The 25631-nt window shown below is 54.0% G+C and overlaps 1 protein-coding gene across 3 annotated transcripts; it reads right to left on the reverse strand.

Moving 5' to 3' along the window:
* GPI (glucose-6-phosphate isomerase) lies at nt 1-25239 on the reverse strand. 3 transcript variants are annotated; one of them, XM_065899036.1, is made up of 18 exons: nt 25031-25239; nt 23960-24050; nt 23554-23622; nt 22002-22121; nt 16868-16951; nt 16598-16744; nt 15709-15780; nt 14980-15024; nt 13680-13733; nt 4200-4260; nt 3732-3775; nt 3445-3597; nt 2500-2629; nt 2269-2345; nt 964-1092; nt 664-739; nt 522-588; nt 1-411 (listed from the first exon to the last, which is right to left on the reverse strand). In XM_065899036.1, the coding sequence occupies exons 1-18, from the start codon at nt 25150-25152 to the stop codon at nt 276-278; spliced, it is 1677 nt and encodes a 558-aa protein (XP_065755108.1). In that variant the 5' UTR covers nt 25153-25239; the 3' UTR covers nt 1-275. The 3 variants fall into 3 exon arrangements, with proteins under 3 accessions (XP_065755108.1, XP_065755110.1, XP_065755109.1); XM_065899037.1 differs by having other exon boundaries at nt 276-411; nt 964-1065; nt 25031-25152; XM_065899038.1 differs by lacking the exon at nt 16868-16951 and having other exon boundaries at nt 25031-25152.
* Nucleotides 25240-25631: the final 392 nt, after the last annotated feature.

Raw genomic sequence — 25631 nt, forward strand, 5'->3', positions numbered from 1 at the left:
TCTCCTTTGTGGCATCTTTATTTTCTACCTGGTATATGAACAATGAACACAGGTCAGAAAAATCAGCTGCACTGAAACACTTCAGCCGACTGTAAGACAGAGGGGGCCTGGACATGGAGAGGGTGAGGCTGGCAATTCCAGACCAGCTTCCGCCAAAGGGCTTGTGGTCCAAGCCCGAAACCAGAGGGTGCTCTGGGCAGGACCATGCGGTGCAGACTCTGGGCAGGAGGGACAAGAAGGACCAGTCACAACGGGGACTACTGCCAGGCACGAGTTTATTGGCTTCTGGCCTCACGCTCCTGCTTGATGAAGTTGATCAGCCCATTGGTGGAAGAATCGTGAGAAGTCACTGGGCTGCTGCCATCAAGCTCAGGTTCAATTTTCTTAGCCAGCTGCTTTCCCAGCTCCACTCTGCCAGGGCGAGGAGAAAGAATGGTATGAGGAAGCTTCCAACGTTGCTAGTGAAATCCACCAGCCGGCTCACAGGCATTCCCCACCCTCCCCTTTAGCCAGCAACTCACCCCCACTGGTCAAAGCTGTTGATGTCCCAGATGATGCCCTGAACGAAGATCTTGTGCTCGTACATGGCTGTGGAGGGAGCACGTTAGGGCTCTACCAGCCCAGTCCGACCTACCCGAAGCTGGGACTTCCCCACTCACTTACCAATCAAGGCTCCAAGAATGAATGGCGTGAGTTTAGTGAACACAATAGAGTTGGTTGGGCGATTTCCTTCAAAGACCTTCAGAAAACACCCAGAAATGTCCCCCAGTTAGTCGTGATTCCTAACTCCTCATAAGGGAAGCACATGCTGCGCCAGCGGCTGGGATGGGCAGCTCTGCGAGGACAGCCCCTCCTACCGTGCAAGGCAGGCAAGGCACTCCACGAGCCCCTGCCCTGGCCACACAACTTTATCCTTCCAATTCCAGGATGCCACCCAAAGCCCACTTCAGGAGAAGTGCTGACCTTGTGGGGCAACAGCTTCTCAGAGTCCTCTGGACTCTTCCCTGCAGCCTGTAGCTCCTTCCGGGCCTCCTCTGTCGACTTCCCCCGCATCAGGGCCTCAGTCTGGGCCAAGAAGTTGGCCAGGAGGATCTGACGAGAGAGACATCGAGTACCATTTTGAAGCACTGTCTGAGCTTCAGGCAGATGGACAAGGCTGCCTGGCACTGCCCAGTCAGGGTTTAGTCTCAGCAGTCGGGGTCAGGCTGCTTGCCCCAACTCTGGAGCTTACTTGGAGCAAGGGGGGGACACCAGAGCACATCTGTTGACACTGGAAAGTAGGCAACGATGATAACTACCCTTCAAGGACTATGTACTACTTGCCGAGGGCCCTGTTAAGAACTTTACCAAGACCTATTTTGTAAGGTCCTGAGGGGGTAGAGGCATCATCTCTTTTCTAGTTGAGCCTCAGTTTCCTCAAGTCAGCAGCACTGAATCCCAGAAGGACAGAAGGAAAGAATTAGAATCCAAACCCAGGACCCCCGAGTCCAAAGCTTGCGCCCACAGTAACCCATGCTACTCTGCACACCCAAGAAAAGGCAGGATCGGTCCCCTTCAAGGACTCTGCCAGGTCAGGAGTTGGGTGGTTTTCCCCTTTGCTGCTGTGGTAGGCAAGATCTTGGCTCCCTGACCTTTGCCCCCCTGCTGTTAACGCCTGTGTATATTATACCGCATGGCACAGAGGGATTTTGCAGACAGAGCTAAGGTTACAGACCTTAAGATAGGGAGATTATCCAGGTGGGCCCACTGTAATCACATAGCCCTTAAAAATCACAGAAGAGGGCGGCAAGTGAGTCAGCCACAGAGATGCAACAGAAGAAGATGCAGGAGAGAATCGAAGCTTCAGATGGACTCAACCCAGCCTTGCTGGTTCTGAGACCGAGTCAAGGGGGTTTCTAGAAGCTGAGAACGACCCCCAGCTGCCAGCAAAGAAGCCAGGTCTTGGTCCTACAACCATATAGAAATGGATTCTGCCAACAATCTGAATGAATGATGAAAAGGATTTCCCCCCAGAGTCTCCGGAAGGGAACACGGTCCTGCCGACACCTTGACTTCAGCCTGTGAGAACCTGAGCAGAGACCCAGCAGACCATGATGGGCTTGGGACCCACAGAAACCACGTTAATAAATGGGTGTTGTCTTTAAGCCACTAAGTTTGTGGTAGCAGGAACAGAAAACTAGTACTGCTGACTAATGCATCAGTCTTAAGAGGTCTAGGTGTAACGTGAGCCTAAGACAGCATGAAGAGGGTCGGGACGAGGGCTTTTACCTTGTGATGCAAACCCTTCCTTATCGGGTGCTGCGTCTGAACAGGGATGAGGAAGTCACAGGGTATCATCTTGGTACCTGCGAAGGGCACTGTGGTCACCCAGGCGCCTATCCCCACCCACGGGAACCACCCATGTGGCCTACAGGAGAACGCTGACCTCACGGAGGAGTCTTTGCTGGCGTGCCCTCCCCGTCCCCAGCTGCACTCCTGCCCAGGCCAGATGGGCCCTACCTTGGTGGATGAGCTGGTAGAAGGCATGCTGGCCATTGGTCCCTGGCTCCCCCCACACAATGGGGCCCGTCTGGTGGTCCACACGGGTGCCGGACTTGGTGATGTACTTCCCATTGGACTCCATGTCACCCTGGAATGGGGCCAGAAACCCAGTCGTCGATCTGCAAGTCTTGCTCCTTCATGCACGTGCCCAAAACCAGCCTGGGATGCACCAGGCACGCCTGCCCTGCCCTGGCTCTGTGAGATATGGGCAGGCATGATTCTTTTATGTCCCCTCACCTGGGAGGGCACAGCTCACAAGCTTTTTGGCTTCGACCGCTCTGAAGGACCCAGGACCAGGTCCAGGGAGGACCTCCCTAAGAGCAGAAACGGGTCACAAAATCTTCAGTTGATTTCTTAATGGAGAGGCAGGCTGGAATCCAGACTGTATAGCCTTTGAGGGCCGTCACCCCAACTAGACTCTGGGCCTTGGGGAGCCTCAGCCCCTCCTCCAGTCACAGGATCCACTGGGAGAGGGGCTCCTCTAGGGGGGCTGTGGAGATTCCAGGGGCAGAGGGCTGTGAGTAGCCCAAAGAGGCACCACAGACTGGGTGTAAACTTGCTTTTCTGGAGGGACAAAGGCAGTGCAAACCATGGGGGTCCCAGGCTGTGGCCCACCCTGTCAGGTGATGTCCAAGAAAGAAGTGACCTGGCTGAGGCACATGCCTTGAGCCAAGCCAGAGCCTGGCTGGCCAGGGCACCATGATGGCCACTCATGCCCCTCCCACGGTAGCCAAACTCAACTGACACAGATCCTGGTTACGAAGATTCTCCATGAGATGGGGAGCACAGGTGGGCCTTGGACATGCCCAAGGGTAATGGAGGAAAAGGCCGCTGGAGGAGCAGGAACCTGGGCACCCAGGCTCACAGGCCCCCCAACCCAAGGCGTGGCCTGGCAGCTGGTACCTGCTGGAAGTAGGCAGCAAAGCGGTGCAGGTACTGGTCGTAGGGCAGCATGGCATGCGTCTCACACCCAAAGCAGTTGATGTACCAGACGCCCAGCAGAGCCAGCAGGACGGGGGCATTCTTCTCCAGGGGCGTCGTGCGGAAGTGCTGGTCCTGAAATGAGAGCAGGGTGCGTGGGGGCTGAGCAGCTTCCCAGGAGGGAAGGAGAGAGGGCGAGGGGGAGGGAGCTGGACCAACCACAAGCTTCTGGCCAGCGTCTGGCAGAGAACACAAGCCTCAGCACTTACCATCCAGTGAGCCCCTGAGAGCAGCTGCTCGAAGTTGTCAAATCCTGCAACACAAAAGCAGCGTCAACAGAAATGGTCATGCCCTATGCCTCCTGGACGTGGACACAGCTTCTTCTGGAAGCGGGGAAAGGCTGGAGGGGGAGCCAGAAGAAACAGGATCTGGGAGGACTTGGGCCTGTAGAAAGCCCCTCTAATCAGAGTCAGCCCTGAGCACAGAGGCAGCTCTAGCGCCACCTGGCATGGAGGAGCGAGCAGGACCGCAGTTGTGAGGGGCGGGGAGAAAGGCCAACCTGCAAACCCGCAAGGAAACTCGGCCCTTCCCACCTGACCTGAAAGAAATGTTCCAGCCAAGGGCAGAGAGGCCCGCGGCCTGTGGGAACGGGAAGGTATTCAGGGACATGAGCCCCCAGCCCGATTTCAGACGGCAACACGGTCTCCCGAGACAGAAACACAAACATGCACACTCACCCACGTGCAGGGCAATGGAGAGTCCGATGGCTGACCACAGCGAGTAGCGGCCTCCCACCCACTAGGAGAGACAGGAAAAGGCGCTGAGGAAGGGCTGGCACACCCCACCCCCCTCCCTCCTGCCACGGAACTTGCCCCCTGAGAACCATGCTCTGCTACAGGTGAGGCTCTGCGGCCCTGGGGCCAACCCACCTCTGGGAAGCAAGACAGCAGGCCAGGCGCCGGCAACTGCTGGGCCGACCAACAGGGCAGAGACTACACGAGGGACTGACCAGAGCCACGAGACTCAACCGAAGACCTTACCGTGGCTGACCCCACCTCCTCAGACACCGACAGACCCGGCGCCTCATACCTGTGCCAGGTCCGGCCTCCCCAGGCACCAACAGACCCAGCGCCTAGACCACCTCCTTGGACACTGACAAGTCAGAATCCCATACCTGTGTCTGGTTGTGCCTCCAAGGACACCGACAGACCCAATGACTCGTATCTGTGTCCAGCCTCTTTAAACACTAAGAGACCCAGCACCTCATACCTGTGCCCACGCATACTTCCTTGAACAATGAAAGACCCAGCACCTCCTACCTGGCCTTGGCCCCTGCTCCTCAGATACTGATAAACCCAGGGTCTCATACCTGGGCCTCGCCTTGCCACTTCTGACAATGAGAGATCCAGTGCCTCATACCTGTGCCCATTCCCGATTCCTCAGGCTGTACTGACAGACCCAGCACCTCCTAGCTGTGCCTAGCCCTGCCTCCTGGGACACTGACAGGCCCAGTGGCTCATACCTAGGCTTGAGCCTGGATATGAGCCAGGATCTTCTCATGCCACACTGCAGACTCCGTTTTACCTTCAGAATCCTCAGATCTCCAGTCACGTCTTCCTGACAACTACTTATGGAACACCTACCATGTTCCTAGCATAAGCAATACAAACAATCCACGGGGGAGAAAGATATAAATGAAACAATCATGCCGATAAATGTGAAAATGAGATAAAGTGCTTGGGAGAAAGGAAACCAAGAGTAAAAGGACTCTGAGGGTGCTTGAGCCTGGATATGAAGAATGAGTAAGTGTTACCCAGGGAAGCACAGAGGGAGGAGAAGGATTCCAGCAGCCAGAATAGCATATGCAAAGGTCCTGCAGCCAGAGCAGGCTTTCTCAACAGTGAGAGAATTAAGCCCCACGGAAGATGCTTTGAGTGACTCAATTTCTCAGTACTACCACAGTTGGTCCAAGGCTGGCACCCTTCTAGAGGCAAAAGAGAGATGCTAATTCATTACATCCAATGGATGCCTTGGGGCATTAAGGCTTAATTCTATCCTGAAAGCCTGACGAGACAGGCTGGGCAGGAAGAAGTGTAGCACAATCTAGAAGATGAAGGAAGGAGTGAGAACTGGAGGGTAGAAGCGGAGAGGCAAGGCTGGAGAACCAAGAAGTCTGTGGGTGAGGAGCGAATGGAAGCAGGAAACCACCTAGGAGCCCCAGTGGTCGTCCACAGAATGACGCTACCCTGAATGGGGGCGGCAGGGATGCAGACCACTGATTCAGGAGGTTCCATTAAAAAGGATGAATTGGAAGAATGACAGAGTTAAATGTGGTCCAGATGTTTCTGGCTTGGATAATAAGATGAATGATGGGGCTCTTTACCTAGAAAGGGTCTGGGTTTGGGGAAACCTTACCTGACTGTCACAGTCCCACAGACCACACCATGCCTGGCACTGGCTCTCAGATCTCACCCAATAGACTCAAACCCAGAAACTGGCCTGAGCAGACAGCCAGCACTCAGACCAACAGATTCCAGGCTGCTGACTTTGACTGAGGTCAGGTTCTCAGACTTCACTTTTGTTTTGGGAGAGCCCAGCAAAGCTAGTGTCTGATTTGAGCCTCTGAGACCTCAAGCTGTGGACACAGGTCCTTAGACCTCACCTTCACCTGCAGTGGGTCTTTCACACCACACCTTAGAGATGTAGCTCTGCCGTCAGTTCTACATTCTGTGCTTCACCTGCCCCAGAGCCTCAGACCTCACCTTCTCCAACCAGGTGTAATCCAATCTCTTTCCCCACTTGATTAATTCAGAACCTGCCCGCTAGATGCCAATGTGACACACCACACCTTGGACTGGTTACAGATCCTCAAGCCTCTACAACACCCTGAGCTCTGCCCATCACACTTGACCAGCGTGCTAAGAACAGCTGGCTGACATGGCTCAGCTCGTTCTACCTCTCCTACCTGAACCCAAGGGCTCCGCACACCTCCCCAGGTAGACCCAGGTACACACACCTACGATGACACTGCCTTTCCCTCGATGAGAGTCCACTCTACCCACCTGACCGTGCCTGATCCTACCACTGAGGGTCCCACCTGTGTCTGACCCACCTTCTCAGGCCTTACCAATCATACCAATTACGTATTTCTAGGCTAGATCCTGCCCCCATTCATTGCATCTAACAAGCCCGGGGATGCCAATTTGTACCTGAACCGGGGGACAAAAACCCACCTAAGATCGTGTTTATACCTCTGCCCGTGTGACCCTGATCCACGGACTCACTGACAAAGCCAGGTCCACGTAGCAGCCCTGGGTATGGATGCAATGGCTTCACCTGGGAGGTTAACTCTACCTACTTGTGTTCAACTCCAGTACCTCAGACCACAGGGTTATACACCTGTCAGAGGCAGGCTCCAGACAGCTCAGCTAATGACCCGGGCTTCACACATCTGTCTGTGCCTAACCTTGACCCCTCACATCTCAACTGACAGACCCAGGCCCACCTCCCAGAGCCCAACACTCAGACGCCTCACACCTTCCCAAGGGATCCAGCTCTCTCTCCATGGGCCTGATCTCGGCTCCCAGGCCTAACATGAGAGAGCCAGGTCTACCGTCTGTGTCTGACTCGGCTTTCCACATCTCACAAACAGATCCAACACTATCAACCCCTGCTTAGTCTGGGCACCAACACCTCAGTAAGGAGCCTCAGACCTCATCAGATGCAAACATCTCTGCGTATCTGTGCTCAGCAGACCCCACCGAGAGATGTGGTTACCTACTTGGGATTAACCCCAGATCTAACTTCTAGGACCTGGGTCAATGTACCTGAGCCGGAATCGTGCTCCAAGGATTTCACCTGCAAGACCCAAGCATACATACAGCTGGCCCCAAAGTCCTTGCTTGAGAGGAGCCACATCCACCTACTCATGTCTAACTTAGAGGCTGCATATCTGCTATGAGCCCCGCAGAGTCCCGCCTACCTGCAGAAGACCCCAGTGCTGTGGGCCTGAATTGAGGTTGCTCTACCAACCCAGGCTTAACCCTGGTCTTTCAGGCATCACCAAAAGACCAAGGGTACATACCTTTGCCTGAATCCAACACCTGAAAGAGCCAAGTCTACCTACCTGTGTTCAACCGTAACTCCTTAGGTCTCCTCAAGACTATACCTGGCAGACAGGCTTTGCCTACCTGCCTCTGACCCAGGCTGCTCAGACCACATTTGCTGGGCCAGCTCTGCCTACTTGGACATGACCCTGGTTCCTCCGACCATACCTAGTGGACAGCTCTGCCTACGCGTACATGACCCTGGACCCTCAGTCCATACCTGGCAGACCAGCTCTGCCTACCTGTACATGACCCTGGCTCTTCAGACCATACTTAGTGGACCAACTCTGCCTACCTGTACATGACCCTGGGCCCTCAGTCCACACCTGCCAGAGCAGCTCTGCCTACCTGTACATGACCCTGGATCCTCAGACCATACTTAGTGGACCCACTCTGCCTACCTGTACTTAACCCTGGATCCTCGGACCACACCTAGTGGACCAACTCTGCCTACCAGTGCTTGAGCCTGGATCCTTGGACCATACCTAGCCAAACAGCTCTGCCTACCTGTACTTGACCCTGGATCCTCAGACCATACCTCATCAGACAGCTCTGCCTACCTGTACATGACCCTGGATCCTTGGACCATACCTAGCGGACCAGCTCTGCCTACCTGTGCTTGACCCTGGGTCCTCGGACTACACCTAGTGGACCAGCTCTGCCTACCTGTGCTTGAACCTGGATCCTTGGACCATACCTAGTCAGACAGCTCTGCCTACCTGTATTTGACTCCAGATCCCAGACCATACCTTATGGACCAGCTCTGCCTACCTGTACTTGACCCTGGGTCCTGAGACTGTACCTGGTGGACCAGCTCTGCTTACCTGTGCATGACTCTGTCTCCTCTGACTGTAACTAGTGGACGAGCTCTGCCTCCCTGTGCTTGACTCTGGGTCCTCAGACCATACCTAGCAGACCAGCTCTGCCTACCTGTACATGACCCTGGCTTCTTATGCTGTACCTAACAGACCAGCTCTATCTACCTTTATGTGACCCTGTGTCCTCGGACCATACCTACCCAGCCAGCTCTGCTTACCTGTACATGACCCTGGATCCTTAGAACCTAACTAGCAGAATAGCTCTGCCTACCTGTGCTTGACCCTGGGTCCTCAGTCCATACCCAGTGGACCAGCTCTGCCTACCTGTACATGACCCTGGATCCTCGGATCATACCTAGTGGACCAGCTCTGCCTACCTGTGCTTGACCCTGGATCCTCAGTCCATACCCAGTGAACCAGCTCTGCCTACCTGTACATGACCCTGGATCCTCGGATCATACCTAGTGGACCAGCTCTGCCTACCTGTGCTTGACCCTGGATCCTCAGACCATACCTAGCCAAACAGCTCTGACTACCTGTACATGACCCTGCATCCTTAAAACATACTTAGTGGACCCACTCTGCCTACCTGTGCTTGACCCTGGATCCTCAGACCATAGCTAGTAGACCAGCTCTTCCTACCTGTACACGACTCTGGACCCTCAGACCATACCTGAAAGACCAGTTTTGCCTACCTGTACATGACCCTGGATCCTCAGACCATAGCTAGCGGACCAGCTCTGCCTACCTGTACACAACTCTGGACCCTCAGACCATACCTGACAGACCAGCTCTGCCTACCTGTGCACGACCCTGGATCCTCAGACCATACCTAGCGGACCAGCTCTACCCACCTGTACATGACCCTGGCTCCTCAGACCATACCTAGCAGACCAGCTCTGCCTACCTGTACATGACCCTGGGTCCTGAGACTGCACCTAGTGGGCCAGCTCTACCTACGTGTACTTGACTCTGGGTCCTTAGACCATACCTAGCCAAACAGCTCTACCTACCTGTACTTGACCCTGGGTCCTCAGACCATACCTAGCGGACCAGCTCTACCCGCCTGTACATGACCCTGACTCCTCAGACCATATCTAGCAGACCAGCTCTGCTTACCTGTGCTTGACCCTGGCTCCTCAGACGATACCCAGAAGACCAGTTCTACCAACCTGGCACCTTACACTGTACCTAGTGGACCAGCTCTGCTTACCTAAGACCACATGTGGCAAGTCAGTCCTACCTACTTGTGACTGAGCCTGGCTTCTGAGATTGCAGCTGGACGGCCAGCTCTGCCTACCTGTGCACGACCTTGGATCCTCAAACTGCACATGGTGAGCCACCTCTGCCTACCTGTGCTTGTTCCTGGCTCCTGAGACTGCCCCGGCAGGCTAGCTCTGTTTACATGTACCTCACCTCAGCTCGCCAAACGTCATCTAAGACATTTGGTTCTTCTTACCTGGACTTGGCTGTGACTTCCGAGATTTCACTGGACAGACCCAGTTTCCTGAACTTGCTCCACAGACTTTACCTGACAGACCGTGCTCTACCCACCTGTGCTTAACTCACCCTGACAGACCCAAGGATAAAACCTGTACCAGATGCAGACTCCACAGACCTTACATGAGAAACTCAAGTGCACATACCTGTGCCTGGCCACAACTCTTCAACTTCATAAGACATCTCTACAAGACAGGCAGAGATGCAGTTCTACCTACCTATCCTGACCTTACCTGGGAGATGCAGGTCTACTCACCTGTGCCCAGTCCCAGCTCCCAAGATCTCACCTGAGACACCTACCTCTATCCACCTGTCTTCACTTCATATTCTCAGAGATCATCTAAGAGATCCAGGTCCTTCTAGATGAACCCAACCCTGGCTCCTCAGGGCTCACCTGACAGATCTGTTCTACCTACCTGTGCCTGACCTCAACTGTGGGACAGAGTTTAATGAACCTAAACATGGCTTTTCAACCTACTTCTGGCTTACCTTTGGCTTTACAGATTTTACCTGAAAAACTCAGTTCTATCTACCAGTGCTGAACCTCAGCTCCTCAAATCTGGAATACAAACCAGGGACTGGCCTCAGCAGCTCAGACCTTACCTGTTCAAGAACCAAAAGTACAAACCTGTATCTCACCTCAACTCCTCAAGCCTTACCTGACAGACCTGCTCTGTGTACCTGAGACAGACCCAGAATTCATGAACCTTCCAGATGGATGGAAGCAGCGCTCCATCTCTTTGCCCGACTCCAGCTTTTCAGTCCTTTCCCAGGGGACGCAGGACCATCTCCAGGACCATCACCCTGAGCATCACCAGAACTGCTTGGACAACACCTGAGGACACAGTTCTGACCTGGACCCGATCCTGGATTTCTAGTCCCACCTGTCAGACTCAGCTCTGTCTCTGCCTACCTTTGGTTTTAGTGTCCTTACCCGACCAACACACTTCTGTCCAGATGTGCCTGATCTTGGCTCCTCAGGCCTCCCCTGAAACACCTAGTTATACACACCTTGTCTGATTCCAGCTTCTGAGACCTCAAGCAGACGTGGCTTTACAGACCATGCCGGCAGACCCCACTATACAAACCTAACCTGAACAGACTCTTCCCAGAGACCTGACAGATCCCTGGCTGCTCATCTCAGCCTGAGGGAAGCCTGGCGAGAGTCCACTGGTGCCAAACAGTGTCTGAGTGACTTGGGCCTCTGACACTTCTAGAGACCTGTCTCTAGACCTTTGTCTACCATAAGCCTCTCACAATGCACCTTAGCGATGTGGCTCCTGGGTTGGTTCACCTGTCTGTTCTTCACCTGTCCCAACTCCCCAGTCCTTACCTTTTATAACCAGGTACATTCCTAACTCTTCCTCATCTGGGCACCTCATACCCCAACCCAGCCAGACCCCAATGCCACCGACCACGTCTTGGGCTGATTATGGAACCTCAGGGGCCTCTACAACACCCTGAGCTCTGGCCGTCACACCTGGTCAGGATGCTGAGACCTACACAGGGGACTTACCTACGTTTGCCTAATCCTCACTTCTAAACGCCCACTCACTACCTGATGCTCACTATTCAGAGCCAGTCAGAGATCCCAATGTATACACCTATCCTGAACCCACAGATCCAGGTTTAAGAACATGTACCTGGGCTTCCCTGGTGGCGCAGTGGTTAAGAATCCGCCTGCCAATGCAGGGGACACGGGTTCGAGCCCTGGTCTGGGAAGATCCCACGTGCTGCAGAGCAACTAAGCCCGTGCGCCACAACTACTAAGCCTGCGATCTAAAGCCCGCGAGATGCAACTACTGAGCCCGCGTGCCACAACTACCGAAGTCCACGCGCCTAGAAACCGTGCTCCACAAGAGAAGCCACCGCAATGAGAAGCCCGCGCACCGCAACGAAGAGTAGCCCCCGCTCGCCACAACTAGAGAAAGCCCGTGTGCAGCACCGAAGACCCAACGCAGCCAAAAATAAATTAAAAAAAAAAAGAACATGTACCTAATTTTGGCTCCTCAGACTCCACTTGATAGAATATTTGAATTCTTCCAGAATTCACAGACCTCACCTGTACCTTTACCTGTCCTGGTGCCTCCTCTTCAGATACCACCTGTACCTGTCCTGGCTCCTCTTCAGACATCACCGGCCAAAATTAGCTCTCCGGTAATGCGTGCTGACTGCCTGATCCCGACACACAAGGCTGCCCCGTGGCTGGCCACAGCTGACCAGGCCTCACCGCTTACACATACCTACGCCAGACTGGACTCTTCAGATCTTACCTCAGAGCCAGAGCAACATCCCTGTATCTACTGTGACTCCTCTCTCTCACCTGAGAGACCCTGGGTCCAGAAATTTCACCTGTTCCTGTCCCTGGCTCCTCAGATGTCACCTTCTCAACTCACCAATATACATCCTTAGCGACCCAGGCAGGTCCTTCCAGGTATGTCTGGACTGGCCGCAGAGGCCTCCACTGTGCCCACCCTGGCCGCTTGGGCCTCACTAGCCAGCCCCAGCCCCATGTTTTTGTGCCCAACTGTCATTCCTAGGCCTTACCTGGGAGACCCAGGTCTGTCTCTAGGCCACACCCCAGCTCATCTCTGCAGGCCGGGTGGTTACAGGCAATGACGAGCCAGGCTGCGACACAGCCCCGCTGTGCTGGGCTCCTTGGCTAGCAGGAGCCCCCACGTGTCCCTGACCACCACCTACTCAGGCTCCAGATCCCGGAGAGGAGGAGGGTGGTGCCTCCCCTCGTTTAACAGGCACGCAACATTTGTTAGAAGCTGCACAGTCTCTCTCGACCAGGGATCCTCATCTGAGCCACAGGACGCAGAAAGGATTTGAGTGACTCTTCTCAATTCTTCCAAGGATGGTACATAACTAGTCCCATTCTAGAAAGAGGTTAACTCATTACGCACAAAAGATGCCTTAGGGCGTGAGGGCGTAATTCTCTCCCAGACTCCAGGCCTTTAGAGCTTTCAAAGGAAGTTACATCTTCAGATGCTGCCCCCAAGCAGAGAGCTTCCAGTATAAAGGCCTGGAAGCAGCCCCACTGGGAAAATTCCCAACCGGACGATGCCCTCTTAGGTACGCCTGCCGAAGTCACGTGTTAGAGCCACACCCACTGCATTCAAGGCACCCACGCCACTCCCTGCACCGCATCTCTGCCCCGCGAGCCTTCCCTGCATTCTGCGACCCGAGCCCTTCTCACACCACGGCTGCACTCAGGCAAGCTGCAAGGAGAGCTCCTGCTCACGCCTTGGCACCAGCTGTGGCTCTAGCAGAGATGAGTCTGCGTGACCGCCTGTCACTAGAGTGGCCCGCAGCTCTGCCACTCAGCAACGCTGGCTTCGCGAGCTGCCCAGCGGGGCCCCACCCAGGCACCTCCTCTCTGCCACCCTCCAGCTGCCCCTGCGGCTCCTTTCCAGGCCTGCCCAGTCACACCTCCCGCCTCACCCTGCCCTTTGGTCTTTACAGGTTGCGGCTGTAGTTCAGAGAAAGGTCATCACTGAGAATAACTCACAACCTCAGCTTAGCGAGGGGGACAGGGGTGGCTCCGGTTACCCCACCCAGGGGACTGTCACCCTGGCCTTGCAAGCCCGCCCTCGGTGGGAGTGGAGCCCTCATCCTGACTGAGCAAAGCTGTTCCTGCCCCACACGCCTCTCTGAGGGCCTCCTGCCTGCTGCAGGCATGCAGCAGGTGCTCAATAAATATTGACCTGACCTTATGGGCCCCTCATCTGCGGCTTGACTTGGCAAAGGACACATGATTCACCCACCACGGGGAAGTGCCTTTACTTACGTCCCAGAACTCGAACATGTTTTGAGGGTCAATTCCAAACTCCTTCACTTTGGCCTAAAAAGGGCAAAGGGAAAGAGAAGGAAGGAAGCCTGGGTTAGCGGTACAGGAACAGGAGCTCCAGGGCATGAAGAGTCGTGCCACCACTGGGGCTGCGCTGGAGCCACCTGCGAGTCCAGAGCCAGATGCCAGGCCAGCTCACGGCCAGCACACCCGTGGCCCAGTGCTTACAAACCCCTCCTGCTGAGAGGGGCTGCACACCCACCCTGAGGACCTGGCCCACACACTGTTCTGCAAGACCACCTCCTGGACCAGACCCCCTGGGACCTCTGGGAAACAACTGAGCACGGGCAGGGGCAACCTCCCAGGCCAGGAAACATACAGCCCGGACACCTGCCCAGCCCTTCCAATACTGGGATGGTGACCGCACCCCAGGAAGCCTTCAGGGAATGAGCGATCCTAGTCTATCCCCCGGGCAGACAGGGTCAGCAACCCTTGCCTAGACCCCACAGGAGACGCCCCACTGACCAGGCTGAGCTCTACCCCCAGAAGGTGGACAGTGGCACTGTGGTTGGCCAGCCTTAAGATGTCCTTCTGTCTCCCCCCACAGGCAAGTCAGCACTGCAGGCATGGGTGGGGGTGGGGGTGACATGGAAGGAGTGGAGTCAGGAGGACCCGGGTGTGGTTCCGGCTCAGACTGCCCAGCACAAAGCCCACCACACGGCAAGTGCTCAGCCAGGTCTGCCTTCCTGGCCACCCCTGCAGCACAGCCCCGCCCTGCCCGCTGACACGCCCCTGACCCTACCTTGCACAACCCGGGGCCAGGAGGAACTGGCAGGTGGGTAACCATGTTCTAATCCCGGCATCACTGACTCATGCAATCACTGGGTGACAAGTCACATCCCTTCATTGGGGCTTAACGTCCTTATGTGAGAAATGGGATGCATCCCCCGTACCCAGCATATCCCATCTGGGGAGAGGCCAGTGGCAGAGGCCAGGGGAGGTCACATGTGTGGAATGTTGTGGCCATCAGCCAGGCCCGGGAGATGGGTGGGGTTAATGTGATCCCACTGACTGCAAACCCCTTGCTGGAGCAGCAGAGGTTTGTCTGCCTTGCAGAAAAGGTAAGGACGGTTTGCAACTCACATCCCTCACAGGCAACCAACCCTTCTACCCAACCAGCTGAGCCAAGACCCCTGAACCTGTGAAACACACCTCAGCTGATGTATTCGGAAAGGCCATGACCCTGACCTGGCCTGGGCCCTCTCAGGGAGGTAGTATGGGAACCCTCGTGGGCACTTACAGTGTTGGTAGACAGGGCAACAAAGTGCTTCGAGACTGCGGAAGGCTGCAAGAGATGAGTCAAGTTATACCACACCCATCCAGGGGCCCCCCAGGGGCAGTAACCCTGCCATCTCTGGAGAAACCAAGGCCCCGGCGGGGACCCACTGCTCCCAGTCCTCGGTTCGGAGGCTGTCGGAGGAGCCCCATGTCAAGATGGAGAGGACAGAGGGGTCAGAGGCCAGGCAGCCCAGCCTACCTCACAGGCACACAAGGCCCAGGGTGTCTCCCCTGTAAAGCTGGAGGGGCCAGGGGTAGAGAGGATTCCATAGGGCCAGTGGCCTTAAGGAAACGGCCCTCAGCAGTTAGAGCAGGGTCTGCCACATTTGGCTTGTCTGGGCTGGCAAAGCCAAATATCTTTATTTTTTTTTTTCTTTTCTAAATATTTATTTATTTTGGCTGCACGGGGTCTTAGTTGCAACATGCAGGATCTTCGTTGCGGCATGCATGCGGGATCTAGTTCCCTGACCAGGGATCGAACTGGGGCCCCACGCATTGGGAGCACAGAGCCTTACCCACTGGACCATCAGGGAAGTCCCAAAGCCAAATATCTTAACCAGAGAGGATGCCTCCTGCTGCCAACTTCAGGGGAAATAGGGCTACAGGGCTAAGCGTGGCCACGCAGGCTGACGGGCAGGCCCACCCTGTCCTTCCCAGCCTGCACACTGCCCACTGCCCACCCAGCACTCACATCCTTGGCCGACAGGAGAAACCACTCCTTTGCTGTCTCTGCGTTGGTGATGGTCTCCTGGGTGGTGAAGGTCTGCAAGCAGAGAGTAAAGGAGTCGGTCCCCAGCCAAGGTCGGTACGGCCCAGAGCCAGAACTCAGCAGCGGAGGCCGTGTGGGTGCCCAGTTACCACACGGAGCAGCGCATGCAGGTGTGAGTCACTCCCCATCACCCCCACCCACGTGTCCACAAAGCCACGATCAGTGACTGCGTCTGGGGCAGGGGCCTGGAAGTAGCAACATCATCCTGTAATTCCAGGACTTCACAGACAGAGAAAGGGGAAACGCTAGTAAGAGCTACACCTCCACCTGCCCAGAGCCCACCCTCCGCCCCCGCCACCCCACCACAGGTCAAAGGCCAGAGCATCCTCCAGGAGAGCAGCTGTGGACACACCTGGGGCTCCCTTCAGCCCAGACTAGGCTGTATCTCAGAACTCAGATGAAATTCTTAATATTTAATGTGCATGGATACGAGTAAACAGGGCATGGATGGCAAAAAACAAAATGCTTACATTATCTGGGCATGGCTCTGGGATCAGAAAGGAGCAGACGTTAGAGACAGATCTCTGAGAAAGATGGGAACGGTCCCAGGCTGAGTGCACATTCAGTGAAGTGAGTGGGTGGGCCTAAGATGAAGGCTCATACGGACCAGTTCAGGCTTTCATCAGGTAAACTGTTTTTGCCACCAGATAAGGAACAGTCTGAGGGCAGCTGTGCCCACCTGATCCACAAAGCACGGCTCATTCAGAGCAGCTGGGAGGGTCCAGAGTCCAGGGCAGTGGCAAAGCATCCACCCCCCCTCACACCCCAACACACACAGGGTTGGGAGTCAGGCCGGGTCTGAGGGCCGTACCTTGGAGGCGATGATGAACAGGGAGGACTCAGGCTTCAGAGCGGCCAGTGTTTTGGCAATGTGGGTCCCATCGATGTTGGAGACAAACCAGACCCGGGGACCTTCTGAAGAGTATGGCTTGAGGGCTTCAGTCACCATGAGGGGTCCCTGTGGGGAGACGCAGCATCAGAAATCCCACGAGAGGTGAGAACAGCCAGGTCCCATCTCTGGAGAAACCAAGGCCCTGGATGGAACCCCTCCTCCCCCATCCCAAGGCAGCCCCCTCCTTACCAGGTCAGAGCCGCCGATGCCGATGTTGATGACATCCGTGATGGACTTGCCTGAGTACCCCTTCCATTCACCACTCCGGACACGCTGGCACAGAGCAGGGAGATGTAATCAGCCCAGACCCCTGAGTATAAACTGCTGCTCAAATGCGTCATTACTGCTGTATCCTTACACCTCAGTCCCGACTTCCAGGCCCTATCAGAGGCCTACTGAGACACAGTGTCACATCCTTGCCACACTCAGCCCCAACTAGACCCTTTTTCTCATATTAGTAAACGGGGTGACATCCCCACCTCACAGCAACATTGTCAGAATCTGCAAAACAAGAGCGAACTTCCAGCAGAACCTAACGTGACAGAGGCCAAGAGATGTGGAGTGTCAACTACTGTGACTGGTCCGTGCCAGGGACAGAAATGACATACATGCAGCCAAGCTCCACATGGACCCCAGGGATTCTTGCCTCCCAGTATTCACATCCCTACAGGGTCCCCCACGCCATACAGGGCTCACTATGCACCCATTAGGACACTGCAAAGATGATGGAGTGTGACTTCAGAAGCTGGGTCAGGAAAGACCATGCAGCTTCTGCCTTGCTCTCTTGGATAGCTCCACTCTTGGGGAAGCCATCTGCTATGTTATGAGAAGACTCAGTTGTATGAAGAAGCCAGTGTGGTGAGGAACAGAGGCCTTCTTCCAAGAGCCAATGCCAACTCACCAACCATGAATAGGAACTGCCTTGGAAGAGAATCCTCGAGAACCCAGCAAACCTTCAGGTAACTACAGCCCTGGCCAACATCTTGAGTACAACCTCAAGAGAGACCCCCAAACCAAGACCAACCAGTCAAGCCTCAATTTCTGATCCACAGAAACCATGTGAGATAGTAAATGTTTACTGCTATTTTAAGCCAAGTTTGGGTGGAATTTGTTATATAATGATAAATAACTAATGCAGACTTTGGTGCCACAAGTAGAATACTACCATAACAAAAATCTAAAAATATGGGTAGGGACTTCCCTGGTCCAATGGGTAAGACTCCGTGCTCCCAGTGCAGGGGGCCCGGATTCAATCCCTGGTTGGTGAACTAGATCCCACATGCATGCTGCAACTAAGAGTCCGCATGTCACAACTAAGAAGTCCACATGCCACAACTAAGATCCCGCAAGCCGCAACTAAAAAGATCCCATGTGCCGCAACTAAGATCCGGCAGAGCCAAAATAAATAAATAAATATTTTTTTTAAATAAAAAAATAAAAATATAGGTAAAAGCTAAAAGAGCCTTGAGGAGAGTTAGTGAAAGCCTAAAAAACATTGGAAGAGACTGTTAGCAGAGGTTTAATGGTCCTCGAGGGGGCTGCTGGTATAGATTTCAAGAAGTGGGACGAAAACACTACTGAAAATGGTAGGAAAAAGAATCCTTGTTATGTAGTGAAAGAAAATTTAATAACACTGTTGCCTGCATTAATGGGGAAAGTAAAAGATGTATCTATTATGATCTGGATGATCTAGCTATAGAGATTTTCAGGCTGTGTTATAGGAACTACCTGGCTTCTTACTGCTTACAATAAAATACAAGAGGAGAGAAATAAGCTTAATGAAGAACTTTTAAACAAAAAGAAGCCAGGAATCGTTGGATTTGAAAATTCCCAGCCTCTCCAGAAAATAACTGATGCTGAAATTAGGAGATGGATCCTTGGCAAAGTTCAAATCCAAGGCACTGTAAGAAAAGCTTCAAGAGGTAAAGCAGAGAATATAGCTGTAAAATCCTTTGTTAAGACCTCAGAAAGAACTAAGGTGCTAACACAGAGAATATTTTGGCTGAAGGTAAGGTTTCCAAAAAGCTTAAAAGTACTATCTCTGTGGTCTTAGAAGCAATTGTAGGAAAGGACTTACCTTGAAAATATTTGTGGGTATAGCTTTTGTCTAATGGAGTGAACCCCCCACCCCCAGTAAGCTTCACAGGAGACCCACAAAGTTTTTAAGATAACTGAATTGTCAGAAACACTACCAGCTTGGATTGAAAGTGACAGAGATATTACAAAAGGAAAAGAGATCTCTGGGACTTCCCTGGTGGTCCAGTGGTTAAGATTTGCACTTCCAATGCAGGAGGGCGCAGGTTTGAGCCCTGGTCTGGGAACTAAGATTCCACATGACACGCAGCATGGCCAAAAAAATAATAATAATAAAAATAAAAAAGGAAAAGAGATCTTTAATATTTTTTATGTTTTAGGCCGTGGCGTGTATATGTGTGATCTTAGTTCCCCAACCAGGGATCGAACCTGCCTGCGCACTCCTGCGTTGGAAGTGCAGAGTCTTAACCGCTGAACCGCCAGGGAAGTCCCAGAAAAGAGATCTTTAAAAACCTACATTTCTATAGGCAGTAAGCAGGCTGAAAACACTAGGCAATTACAAACACAGACTACCTTTCATGTAAAAAGGATGACTAAGGGCAAAGCCAAAAGCCTTGAGGAACAATCCCCAGGCCTTGAGTCCTAACCAAGCAATTGCCAACACGTGTCCTGCTCAATTTCAGAACTGCTTTGGACCAATGTTTCCTGTGTGCCTTCCACTTTCCTTCCTTTTTGAAAAGGAATTATCCTATGCCTATCTCACCATTGTATGTTGGGTGTGTAGGGGATAAATAACTTGTCTACTTAATTCACGTATCTTCAGATCAAAAGGAACTGTATTTAAGCTGTATTAAAGAAAATACAGATATATCTGTATCTAATTTAGATTATGAGGTTCTTCACTTCTAGCTGATATGGTAATGGCATATGGCCTTAAGAGAAAGAGAACAGGGTATTTTGCATGTGGAAGGAACATGATGAATCACTGGGAGCTAGTAGGCAGACTATGATAACCAAATTCTAAGATGGTTCCCAGCTATCCTCACCTCCTGGCACTGCATTCATGTTCTTGTGTAGTCCCTTCCCACTTTGATCAGAATTGACCTGTACAACCAACAGGCTATTACAGAAATGAAAGAGTAACTTCTGATGCTACTTCAAGGTATTAAGAGATGTTGAGGCACTCTGCCTTCCTCTCTCTTGGATCAGTCACTCTGGGAAAAATCAGAGTGCATGCCCTTGTCATGAGGGCATTCAACCTGTAGAGAGGTCCACAGGTAAGGAACTAAAGCCTCCCAAATGTCAGCACTAATTGGTAGTGAGCCATCTTGAGTGCAGATCCTCCATCCCCCATCAAGCCTTCAGATGAATGTAACCTTGGGCCAACATCTTGACTACAACCTTATGAGACCTGAGCCAGAACCAGTCAACAGAAACGCTGACTGCTGTTTCCAGCTGCTCAATTCTGGAGTTATTTGTTACGCACCGATAGGAAACTAGTATACGTGGCTTTCCCCAAACCAGTAAGACCCAGCAACTTTATTTCTTTTAGATAATAATCACCTGCCATGAGCAATTTTCCATCAATACAGAAAGAAAGTAAGTTGCTCAGCTTTTCAACAATCAATCTCACCATGAGTTTTGTTATAATAAAGCATCCTAGAGGGGAAACTTTGTGTATCTTTACTATTACTACATATACCCTTTATTTAACCAGATAGGGAGTCTTACAAAACACACCCGTTCTGCAACTTCCTTTTTCAACTTCACAGTATGTCCTGAACAGCATAGCAGGTCAATGCAACTGTAGCTCCCTAATTCCTAATGGCGCCCAGGACTACGGTTTATGAACATACACTGACTTTACTGGTCAATCCTCTGATAAATGAGGTGAGGCTGTTTTCGGTTTTTGCCGTGACAATCAAGGTCATGGTGACATCCTCACCCAATCTTGGCGAACTCCTGAGAGCACAGCCATGGGGAGTGTTCCTTACCATGGAATTGCTGCTATTCAGCAGCTATTCTGAACTATAAATAGCCCATCAGTCTGAGTCAGGTATCCAGCAGCCAGCTATAAGGGAGGGCTTTCCTGGAAACAGCTTCCCAGACGACCAGTGCCACACACTCTCCACATGGCATGCCCGAGCACACAAGGGCTGACCAAACAGAGCACCATGCTTCCGAGACACATCAGTTCTGCCACTCACAGCAGATGTCTGGAAATGCCCAACCCTACATCCCACCCAAAGCCCATCACAAACACCAACCACTCTTAAGGGACATTCTGGAATCCAGATTCTCATCAGGATCCCAAGCCTTCCTCACCCTGCAAAGTCCCACTCACTTGCCTGCCTAGCCTCTAGGATGGATGCCCAGATCACCTCCTGCCGTTTCGGGTCTGAAGATGACCAGCCACACGTGGGGGACACTGCTCTCAGGGACCAGCTGACTAGAGCCTAGATTATCACTCTCAGAGTACGCGTACAGACATGCGTAACCCACACGTACAGACATGCACACGGCCACACAAACCGTCCAGCCCACAGACATCACCCTTGTACTCCAGGCTTGAGGACATCCACCAACTCTTGCAGAATCACCGTGCGGTAGACACTGAGGCAATGGCAGGTGATGTGGGGACATCTCTAGCTGGTCTCTGGGGCAACCCCTACACCCCCACACAGGAGAAGGAAGCACAGTTGTGTGCATTAATGCTGACACAGGGACAAGCTGCATGTGTGTGTACGTGTGTGCCCGTGTTTCAAAGAAGAGACGACAGACATGCTAGCACAAGCATAGGAAACTTTTGGAAGATTTACAGTAAACATTATAAAAGCTGCCTCTGGAGAGTTGGCTGGGGTGTGGTCAAGAAAATTTTCCATTTTAAATCTCATCTAGTTCTAGACTAGGCAATAAGGGCACATGACTAAAGAGGTTTGAAAAAGCAAGTCTCTCCCCGACTATCCCATCCCTCAGGGGCCTCACTTTTCTTTTCAGAACTCTGTCCTGGCCAGATTGTCACCGTGAGCCCACAGGCGTTAGAGCTCAGGAAGGAGGCTGCTCTACTGCTGTCAGTGGTGGGTTCCCTGAGAACAGGGTCAGGGAAATTCCTGCCTTAGCAGAGGCTCCATGGCTAGCTGTCACAGAGACCACCGCCACCTCAGGCTGCATTGAGGGCTGGGGTCCTCTCCAAGGAGCGTGGAAGGGTGGCCCATCAGGATCCCCAGATTCCCAAATACAAGCACACACACACACGGCCAAGGGGAAGTCCAGCCCAGCAGCTGCTTACGTGGCAGAAAGACTTTATCTTCTCCAGGACCCTGTTGACCTCTGGCATCACATCCTTGCCATCCACCAAAATGGGTGTGTTTGACCGGTTCCGAAGGGCCACATGCAGCACTGCCCGATCCTGGGGACGAGAGTCAGCGCGTGAAGGCCTCCACCCCAGGGCAGCCACACTCCCAGCTGGGCACGATGCAGTGTGGCCCCAAGAGTCAGCTCAGCCCTTTATCCACTGGACACGCAGGCCCTAAGGTCTGCTAGTACCATGGCCTCATACTCAAAACCTACTGTGTGCTCATGCAAATAGGGGCCACTCCAGGTCCTAGAGGGAAGGCAAGGCGTGTGCCGCTCCCTTACGTGCTGCAGACAGTCGCAAGGGGAGGGAGACCAGAACAGGCCTGGGACAGGCCCCAATGACCCACAGATGTTCAGGGCGTGAAAAGTCAAGGAAAGCTGAACAGCATGAGAAAAGGCACACTGGTGACAACACAGGTCAGAGACAAGCAATGACTGGCTACAGAGGACCAAGGCTCATGAAGCCCAGTCTCATCTTTCTGGTGAAAGTACACGGTGTTTGTTGGCACCTTTTGAAAAGTGTCCTTGGCCCTTTGGAAGTGGAGCAAATCAGGCAACTCAAGCTTCCCTCACCAAGCATCCCATCACACCCACTACTGGAAACCAAACCGGACCCTAAGTCTGTGATAGGTTCCAGGCGGCTGGCCTTATCAAGTGAGAGCAACAGTCCCATCAAGCTGGAGGCAGCAGATGAGTCCTTGAAAGAAACAGGTCTGAGACTCCAGGGGGACAGGAAGGGATGATCTCAGGACTCCAACGCAGGGAGAGGCTCACTAAGGTGGAGGGCTTCATGCCACACTGCCTTCACCCCGCCCAACCTCACTCCTGTGCCACATTCTGTAGACAAATGCACCACTCCAGGAAGCCCTCCTTGATTGCCGTCTCTCAGCCTAGCCCAGCAGTGAAAGACAGGGGTGTTTGAATAGTGGCTCTGCCACTTACAGAATGACACTGGATAAGTGACTTGACCTCTGAGTTACAGGTTCCTCATGTGTAAAACAAGGATAACATCATGAGGATGACACTCTGAGTGCTCAGTGATTCTTATGCCTACAGGGTTCCACGGCAATGCAGGCACAGGGTGGCCAAGGCCTGGCCTTGCCACAGCTTCCTGTTGACTCCTCCCACCGAGGAGGTTGATTTTGACACGAGTCTTCTTTTCACTGACAAAACCTGTAGCAAGGATCAGAGTTAACTTCTCTGAGCATGCCTTGAGAAGCCCTCTCCCTGCAGCCTTGAGAGATGCTGTCCCCAGGCAGACACCGGGAGCCATTCCATGCTCACCAGACCTAGACTGCAGTCTTGGGGAAGACACACCCCAAGGCTGTGCAACTTGCTTGAGGAAATAGGCCTTCAGGCCCCTGGTTAAGCAAAAGCATTGCCTAAGAGGAGGGGTACGGACACAGGGTGATGCTGCTAACAGTCAGACGAACCCCAAAGGGAAGGAAGAGGCTGTGGAGGGTATACGGAGTCTGTCTGCTCACCTCGGTGAAGTTGATCTTCTCACCATTGAACATGCGTTCCCGAGCAGCCTCCACACCCCTGGACTTGGCCTGAGAAGAGAATACACTGAGGCCTGGTCCCACCCACGCTGGCCACCAGGAGTCCAAGGCCCCAAGCACAAGGCTTGGTGCAGCCCCCGGTGGGGCTGACAAATGGCTGCAGACTGGTGCCCTCCCCCACTGCCTGGGAAGGGTCTGCTCAGACATCAGGCACTGAGTCCCCTGGGATGCCGGCCAGAACCTGAGCCAGGGGCAGGGGCACAGGGGCAACTACTGAGATCCACTAAGAGGGGGAAGTAAAGATGCTCAAGGACCTGAGGACGCCGGTAGCCCAGCTCGTCCACAACACCATGGGTCACGGGTCAAGCCTCCCCGTGCAGAACATTACCAGGTCTACCAGCATCTGCATCACGGCCTCAGTCACAAGGTTCTTGGAGTAATCCAACAGAATACGCCCGTGGCTGGTGCTGAGGTTCAAGCTGCAGAAAGATGGCAGAAGCGGCTGACCACACCCCAGCCTGATCCCCGATCAGAGATGCTTCCAAAAAAAAATCCTCCCTGTGCCAAATCCAAACAAGCCTCAGCTGGCCAGCACAGTGGTGTCGTCTGTCACCTGTCCGCCCCCCCAAGCCGACCTGCAGCAGCAGCACAGGGCAAGATGCAGACCCCTGGTGAGGAGCCTTTCCTCTGCTAAAACTGAGCTGGGGGATGAGAAGACAGAGCTGGGTGCGCTGCCCCTGCCTAGGCCAGAGAGTGACAATTCCCCCCCAGAGCTTCCACTCTGCGACTCAACTTACTCAGGGAAGGACCCAAATGACAAGGGCTGACCATCAGGGACTTCCAGTCTGGAGCCACAGACCTCCCCTCCCAAACCCCTGTGCCAGTGACCATTCCCGACCCCCAAGATTTTCTCCTTTCCTGGTCGTTCATGGGTCTCCGGACCTAGCCTCCTGGGCAGGAATCACGGCCCCATCTCTCCACCCCTCCCATCGCGGCTCCCCGCAAATCCCCCGGGCCGGTCCCACCCTGACCGCACCCTGCAGAAGGTCCCGAGCACACTCTCGGCCAGGACCGAGTGCAAGGGGGCAGCCCTTCTGAGCCTGCTGCGTCGGCGAGGGCCCTTGCTCACAACCGCGGAGGGATGGCCTGCTTCAAGCGGCAGGGGCTGGTGGAGGTGGAGGGGGAGGGGAGAGAAATGTCCCCGTGGAGGGGAAGCGGCAGAGAGGCCCAATCCATGACGAAGCTGCCGGGGCGCCGAGACCTCCGGCGAGCACCCGGAAACCTGCTTCAAGGAGGCGTCAAGGACGAAGCGCGGCCTGGGCCTGCGTCCAGATCCGTAGCCAGGGGCCCCCGGGGACCGCCGCCCAGCCCTCCCGGCCCAGGCCCTGCACAGCCGGACCCCGCGCGCCGCCTCCGGGTCCGGCACGTCCGCGCCCCGCCCCTGGTCCCGCGCACGCACCTGAAGTGGTTAAAGCGGTCCTTGTCTCCTTCGAAAAGGCGGCGCAAGTTGAGGTCAGAGCCGTGCTCGTGGTACCATGCCTGCAGCTTCTTGAACTGCGGGTTCTGGGTGAGCGCGGCCATGGCGAGAGCGGCAGAACACACGGACTGGGACAAGCACAGAGGAGGAAGCTGGGCGGGTGGCGCGCGGCAGGCGGAGGACCGGCGAGCGCAGCGAGCTTTAAGGCGCAGGCCCCCGGTTCCGCTCCGCCCCGTCCCCGCCCCCGCCCTCGCCCTCCTCTCTGAGGCCCGCGCCCGAGAGGCAACCTGGTCCGCAGCCGAGGCTCGGGGGCCTCAGCTCTTCTCGCCCTGCCACCAGCGGCCTCTTGGGCTGCTGCTCTGCCGACCTCTGCCTGGAAGTGACTGAGGAACAGAGGCAGAGCCCCGGCCTGCTTCATTAGTTCGTTCATTCACCCACTTAACCCAACTCCTTCCAACACTTCAGTGTTACAGGTGCTGCGGCTATGTAGGTGACAAGTGAAATATATGGCATATCAAATGCTGGTAGGTGCTAGTGAGATAAGGAACGCTGGAAAGGGTGCTGGGAATAGGGGTTGCAATTC

This window comes from Phocoena phocoena, chromosome 20 (genome assembly GCF_963924675.1).
Source record: "Phocoena phocoena chromosome 20, mPhoPho1.1, whole genome shotgun sequence".
NCBI classification, from domain to species: Eukaryota; Metazoa; Chordata; class Mammalia; order Artiodactyla; family Phocoenidae; genus Phocoena; species Phocoena phocoena.